Source organism: Onychostruthus taczanowskii, unplaced genomic scaffold, assembly GCF_017590055.1.
Source record: "Onychostruthus taczanowskii isolate IOZ18803 unplaced genomic scaffold, ASM1759005v1 scaffold4, whole genome shotgun sequence".
NCBI lineage: Eukaryota > Metazoa > Chordata > Aves > Passeriformes > Passeridae > Onychostruthus > Onychostruthus taczanowskii.
Window position 1 is genome coordinate 3,305,325 of NW_024501459.1, and position 7,869 is coordinate 3,313,193.

Below are 7,869 nucleotides of genomic sequence, written 5' to 3' on the forward strand. Positions count from 1 at the left end.
TACACCCTGCTCCCATCCAGCAAAGGTACAATGAGCTTAACCAGCAGCGCTCAGCCTTACAAAAATAATAAACTGGAGCTTAAAACCTCCCAAAAGTCAGGCAACAGTTTCTTCAGAAAGGCTCAAACAGGTAAAAGCACATGCAAAAAGGTAACATACAGGTGGACACCTTTCAAAGTGTTTGAATCATTGCTTCTTTATATGTACTTTCAATTTTTAACTATAATTTAACAAGGAATATTAGGGATAGAAAAAATGTCTAGCTGTTGCATGGGTACTTCTTTGTTGCAATTACTCTGAGCAGTAAACTGCAATTTCTGCATCAAAGCAGAGGCAATCACCTGCATCAGAGCTTTTGATAAGCACACTTTCAAAAAACATCTTATAAATGTGCTTACATGAGTTTGCACTTGGGTAGTGAGGAACCAGAACCCCATGAACCTCACAATTTTGTTCCACTGCGATGGCAGATGCCTCCTGCCAGCTACAAACAGCTTGAGTAACAATCATTTGTTTCTCTCCTTTTGCTCTTCTTCCTCCTTAAGCCCTGCTCCCACTCTTGAAGAAGTAAATGCCTGGGCTCAATCATTTGACAAGTTGATGCTTACTCCAGCTGGCAGAAATGCTTTTCGTGAATTTTTGCGAACAGAATTCAGCGAGGAAAACATGCTTTTCTGGATGGCCTGTGAGGAACTAAAACAAGAATCCAACAAAAGCGTCATTGAAGAAAAAGCAAGACTCATTTATGAAGATTATATTTCTATCCTTTCTCCGAAGGAGGTATATTGCTTTCCCTAATACAATCTTTGATGTTTCTTTGCACAGATAGTTCTAACATGTGTTTAAAGCTACAGCAATACTCAGGGAGAACCTCCCCCACCCCCTACGTTCCATCAAATAGATATTTAGGGGAAGAAAGCAACCATCATTAAGGTGAGATGGTCAAAACTACTTTCACTGGTTGTAAGGAAGCTCTTCCTATGCTACCCTGTCATGCTGATGTGGAATTCTTAGTTTGAGGCACAAATATATGGCTGATCACATTATCCTTGCCCAACTCAAATTTTATTTGCTGGACAAATCAGTCCTTTTCTCATTACACTCAGAAGAGGGTGTATACGTTTCTCCAAAAGCACAGTAACTACAAATAAAATGTCATTTTCAAAGACACATTTCTCACAGAGCAGCTGACAAAATATAGCATAGAACAAACACAATGACTTCCCCAAAATTTTCAAAACTACTTTGCTGCTAGCAAATATGTCAAGTTTCAAAGACACCTCAGTACAGTTTGAATATAATCCTGCCAAGCAGGCTAGAATTTTAAACCTTTCAACATCCTTGCAAAACTGCAATTTAATTTTTTTTTTTGTGCCAGCTATACTTATGTACTTATAAAAATGCTGTTTAAATCTACCCAGTCTGTTCCTGCAATACTAATAGCTCTCTACAGACACATAGGACCTGAAGAAAAAAAAAAATTACATTACTGCATGTTGTAAGGAATCACTATATAGCCCTACCTGTGGTTCACATCAACTCTGCTTTTTAACAGCAATTTGATTAAGAAAGAGCTTCCCAGGTTACACTGTCCACCTGCGTCATACTCTTACTCCAAACTCAGTCTCTTTACAACAGCACCAACTCTCCAGGAAATGAACTGTCACAAAAATTATAAATGCTCTCTACTACAGAGCAGGAAGTTGGTCTGGAAATAACCCATCGGTCTCAGCAATAATGGGATTGCAGACAGCCTTGTTCAAATAAGGTACCTCAGTGAGGACATTACCCATACTCAAGATAGGATTCCATTCAAATATTTACAGAATAATTTTTTGCAAAAGTTTATCTAGCAATTTTTACAGTCTTGGAGGACACCAGCTTAAAAAAGATGGCTTTTTCAACCAATGAAACAAAACTAAGACCCCACCTGTACTATTCACCACTATTATTTACATTACTTTCTATTTTAATACGCAGGTCAGTCTGGACTCCAGAGTAAGAGAAGTTATTAACCGAAATATGCTGGAACCCTCACAACACACCTTTGATGATGCACAGCTTCAAATTTATACCTTAATGCACAGAGACTCTTACCCACGGTTTATGAACTCTGCTATTTATAAGGACTTGCTTCAGTCCTTGTCTGAAAAATCCATTGAAGCATAGAATTTTTTCTTACATGTATTTATTTTAAAACAGACAGGACTCTGGGCTACAGAAATCCACAGGGAATTTAGAATTAATCAGATATTTACCTGAAAATAACTCAGGCAAGTTTTACTACAGACTGAATAATTTAAATCCGCACAAAGCTCTGACACAATCAGCTAAGTACAGTTTCTGATTAAATTTAGTATTACTTTGCAAAAGGAAATTAAGAGAATGAAGAAGAAACATCGTTCAAAAAATGCAGTATTTTTGAAACACAGCAGACAATTTAGACACAAAGCTATTACAACTTATGTCTGAGGTACAACTGAGCATGAAACTGATTTTTAAGTGGAGTGTTAGAATTTTCTTGAGAATCAAACCAGTTGCCCCATCCACACTGTGACCAAAGTAAAAATATTAGTCAATACTGTGTTACTCTAGGCAGTGCCATCACACCTAGCATAGGTACACTCCACTTGTTTTGGTATATTTAATGCATAAATGGTGCACTAATGGAAATTGGCATGGAAATCTCAAGTTTATGAAAGTTAGTGATTGAAATAATGCTGCTTATAAAAAAAATCTCTTCTGAAGAATTGTTATTTTAGTATTAGAATCTGCTGAAAGCATTAAGTTCCCTTTATTAAAGTTCATAAAGTTAAATTATTTATTTCAGAGGAAGACAAGTCTGGGCATTCAAATTCCAAAATAAAGCACAAGAATTCTCACATATTTTTCTCTTCCCTCAGTAGGTGTTTGTAAACCCCTTCACTATTTGCTCCCAAGAAGACGACTGTTTCAGCCAGCTTGGGTTTGTAAATACGAAATTCTCCCATTCCCTGACAGATTTTGTAAGGTTTCCATTACTGATATACACACAATAAAAGCAGGAAGATGGAACTTGTGTTCTGATACAGCAGTATTTCAGACTGTCCAACAGCACCAGCTCTATCCAGTTATAAACCATGTTCATTTACAGTATACCCAAAGCATTACACTTAATTCCTGGCCGTATCTCAAAATCAGTAATCACAGGAAATACTAGGAAGAAAGCAAGCTGAATCCACAGAAACTATCTGTAGATCTGTTATTCTAATGTCTTCTTTCTTTTAAATTACATGATTCACTACAATTCCACTACATTAAACTCTGGAGTTTATAGTGGATTTCCACTGAATTGTATTTTTCCCTGTGTATTTATTTAAATGAGCCAAATGACACATATAGGTTGGAAAAAGACATATGGGAAACAGAAAGACACAAAAAAATACCCCAGAAAGGAGCACCAGATATAGTTCAGTGATGTGTACTGTAGCCTTTCCAAAACCTACTCTTTGCCTAATTCCAGCACTATGGAAAATACAAAATGGGAACTTTCTCTAAAAAAAAATAAATGGGAAGAGCAAAACAGAATTTAAGAGATCAATTTAATTGTTTTCTTAATGCACTTGGCAGGTGACATGTTGTGCCCTTACTGCATTTGCATTTTGAAGCACATAATGATTTGATTTTTTCAGTACACAGCACCACAGAAGAAGAGCTGGTACATGGTAATTTATCACTGCTATGGGCCGGTTCAACCCAGCCTGGATGGGCAACCTGGTCTAGAGGAAAGTGTTCCTGCCAGTGGGGATGGTACTAGATTAAGGTACCTTCCAACCCAATTCATTCATGAATCTATGACCAGTTTTCATCATCTCCTTCCAACACCAAAACACTATTCAACATTACAAAAAAGTAAACCAAAAAAACTAGAGAGAGCAAGCAAAGTGCTTTTTCCTGCTGTAGCAGAGTGTTGGGTGACTAAGTTAAGAGGAAACCCTTCCATACACCACTAAAGACACAGTTCAGTGAGTGTTTGCCACTGCTTAACCTATCAGTGCTGCTTACATCAGCTGAATTCTATTTAACACACCCAAGGCTCTATCAATACAATTTCAGTTTATGTGAAATATTACAATGCAAGTAGTAACTTCAACAAAACAAACAAGGTATCTTCAAAAGGCAGCACTCATGAGGAGCTTGCAGTCAAACAGACAACACGGTATGTTTTAATCAGAGTGGGCAGGAGTGCTCTAAACCTCCAAGTTGACAAATAAAGTTTACCTAGGTCAAATTCAGCTTGGTGGAAAGATCACATGCACACATAAAATAAAAAACAAACTTGAAAGCATGTCACCTCACAAAATGGAGGATTTAAGTTATCTCTCTTCCCTGCAAAGATACTTTATTAAAAGTTGGAGACAGACTGAACACTCATAGTCCATATCAAACAATATATTCTATTATTCTGCAAGGAAAAGAAAAAAAAAAAAGATGCAATGAAGTTAGAGGGAAGAGAAAACTATATAAGTTTGGGGAGTTTTATGGTTAACATTAAATTATTTAAAAAAGAAAGTAATAATTTCTAAACTTGTTTTCCATGTGCCACAACTTCTAAGTAATTAACATTCTCTGTGCAATATTACTTCTGCATTACAATATGTTGACATTTGCAATGTGCATTCTTTCCTGAAATATCTTAACAAATCTACATGCTGTGCATGAGGCTTAAGCTTATACCCACTACCTGTGGCAGAATGCTGATCCCTAGACATCCTGAGAATATCTCCTAAAAACCCAAACAGCCACTCCCTTAAATATATTTTTATTTTGAGGTTGATTAATGCTGGATTTAATTGACAGCATGGAGACAAAGGGTGGGGGGGAGAGGGAAGATGAAAACAAAAACCCACCCGCACAGACAACAAATTTTTAATTACATTTCATTGCTATATACCTGCTCATGGTGCATAAACTTCTCAGGGCAAAAGAAAGTGCACTGAAAAGGAAAAGCTTCCATAGACAAGCTGTTACATGAATAGCAAGAGAAAATAATCATATTGACATAAGACATTATTTAATCATGTAAGAAATTATCACAAAAACAATTTATCCTAGGTTGAAAATGAGCACGGTTGGTTTGCCTTGGCATTTATCGAACTGCAGGATATCATTAAGCTGTAACAACTTTCCAGTCCACTGGCATTCTTCCTTCAATGTCTGCACATCATAAAGCAGTAACTCCCACAGAACATGCATACTGTTAAAGACTGCTCTTTTCACCAGCCTGCTAAGCACTATTAAAATTGCATGGGCTCCTTCAGCCAACATATTGTGCTTTACAGTGACCTTTAAATTCCAAAGTCATTAGCACAGTACAAATGGAGAAAAAAAAAAACTTTCTGAAGGGCTCTACCATATAAAGTTAGATTAAAATTCACCACATAAGCATCATGTACTTAAGCAGTTTCTGATTACAAAGGATATCAGAAAAAAGATAAAGTGATGAGAAAGGCTATTGTATCACAACGTTAAGTAATTTTTAAACAACTTTGCTGTAAGCAGTTAAGAATATGTGTCTTCTGCCATAAAAGGTACGAGTGTTTCAATGACATTATGAGCATTTTTTATGTTAATGTTGTAACTAAATCAACCCCAAACTCTTTGAAATGGTAAAAGAATTCAAGACTAGTGATGATCTAGTGAAAGAGAAGCCAATATACAGCTGTATAAAATTGTGCTTAAAAGAAGTAAAACTCCTCAGGTTTGTTTATATGAATGACTAATATTTCAAGATCTATTTCCAGAGGCATGTGTTTGAAAGGTAATACAACCACATTTTACAGAATGAAGACTTCATGTTGATGAATTAAGTCCTGTCTAGGCTGGTAAGGGTTGTGAGTTTCAATTTAAAATTCACACATGTGATCACAAGCGGAATCGTTAACTCTGGATAAAAACTAGGCCCTTCTTTGGATTCACAAAAGCCAAGATCACTGGGCAGATATTTCTCTTCTGCTTAGTGACAGTCAAAAAGAACCATTAAGTAAAGATAGTTTAAAACTCATACTTTTTCCTGAACGAGGTAACAGAATATAAGAGCAAATGTATTATATATGAGAAAATGTCTTCTAATGAAGGATCCAGATGTTGTGTTTTCTGAGCAGCAGGATCCTCTAGCCTTACTTACAGAAGACTGGATCCATAAAAGAACACACACACACTTTAGAAGGAATGTGGTCTCCTCTTTCAATCAGAATTTTGTACAAACTACCTTAAATTGTAACAATTCTATTCCATCTGAGAGGATTCAAGTTCCATAAAGGTAATAACCGAACCTGCTATTCTTAGATGGAGAGATTCATTGCCACTTCTGCTGGCATGTTAAGTGCATGAAATACCCCAGTGTACTAGGTCAGTCATAGCACAACGACAGCCCAGTAGACAAGCCAGCCAGCGGGAGAAATGAGACAGTCCCAGCCCCACCTTTGCATCCTTTTGGATACAGGAGGGCAATTTCAGACAGCTGTGAAAACTGCAGCATGTTAAATTCTGTTAAACAGAGGTCCATCCAAAGATCAGTACTGGAAAGTTTTTTTCTTTGGATTTGGGTAACCAAAATAAAACACTAACAGAACAGACGCATTTTTAAATCTAATTGTTGCACTCCATCTTTCACTGGGCAAAAGAAAAGGTTCTTTTTACCATAGGGGCAGAGGAGAGAAGGATGAAGGCTGCTGCTCAGGTATCATCAGGTGAAATCACATTTTATTTCAACTCCTTTATTTCAGCTTGGATATACCTGCATCACAGAAAGTGCTACCACAGTTCTGGTTCTTTTAATATAGTCCAGATATGATCTGGTAACTACAGAAAAACAATTACTACATTTTATCAAAAGATATTTCTTCTAAGTGTCACAATCAGACACAAAGGTCAAAGGACACAGTGTGAGGAAGGTTATGCAAACCAGCCACTGCCTGCCCTGTATATGTATGCTAGAAACAGCTGTGGAAATTTAGGTCTACTTGGCATCCAATTTGCTGTCATTTTTAACACAATTTTTTGGACTTGTTCTTTCACAAAGGTCCCCAAACAAAGCACTCTGATTTATAGTAAACATCTTTAATTGGTTTGTTGTCCTCAACAACTTGAAAAAAAAAAATCTTTTAGTAACTCTTAGGAAGCAATCCTGCCAATGACTACCTAGACACAGGCTAAAAATTAACCCATACTGCTAGTACAAAAAAATATTTGCTAAAAGGCATTAGCATAAGTTGAGTTAAAATGTTTATATATAAAAAGCTATTCAAGAAACTTTAGATGCTAAGCAATTTTCTGCCTAAAAAAATAGACTGTAAACAACTTCTTCTATTTTAATAATTTTTACCCTTCAGCAGAAAAGCCACACTTCCTTGCATAAGCTGACTGGAAAAGCTTGCTGTATCAAGTATTAACCAAACAGTTCTTGTCTCCCAAAGTTCAAGTGTCCTCATACTATTTCCAACTCACTTGTTACGGTTGCCACTATCACACAAAAAACATTCAACATAGAAAAACTTGGTTTTCCTTTACATTCAAGGAATTTATTTTCCAGGAGCTGTGCACACTCTTCCCATCTCCTCATGAATAATTTATACAGTGCCAAAATAGACCTCCTCAGCCCCAAACTAACAAATTAAGTAACATAAAATTAGATTTAATGAATTTAATCTCTTCTAAAGATGTTGACATGTTTTTCCTTGGAAACACATTTGCAAATATTTCTAAACATGCACTGTTAAAAAGCAAACTCTAAAAAAGCAGCATTTATATAATTTCTCATACGGAAAAGATCATAACTTTAATAATTTATTCCCACTTGCAGGTCTGTGATGGACACTGGATACCCTA

The 7,869-nt window shown here is 36.3% G+C and overlaps 1 protein-coding gene across 2 annotated transcripts in view; it reads left to right on the forward strand.

The window, feature by feature from the left end:
• RGS20 (regulator of G protein signaling 20) overlaps positions 1-2,882 on the forward strand; it is a 34,765-nt gene extending 31,883 nt beyond the window's left edge. The window contains exons 5-6 of one of the 2 annotated variants that reach the window (XM_041412791.1): positions 546-780; positions 1,981-2,565. In XM_041412791.1, the coding sequence (XP_041268725.1) occupies positions 546-780; positions 1,981-2,169 (424 nt within the window). In that variant the 3' untranslated portion in view covers positions 2,170-2,565. Of the gene's footprint in view, positions 1-545; positions 781-1,980 lie in introns of both variants that reach the window. The other variant, XM_041412792.1, reaches the window with a different exon arrangement.
• Positions 2,883-7,869: the final 4,987 nt, after the last annotated feature.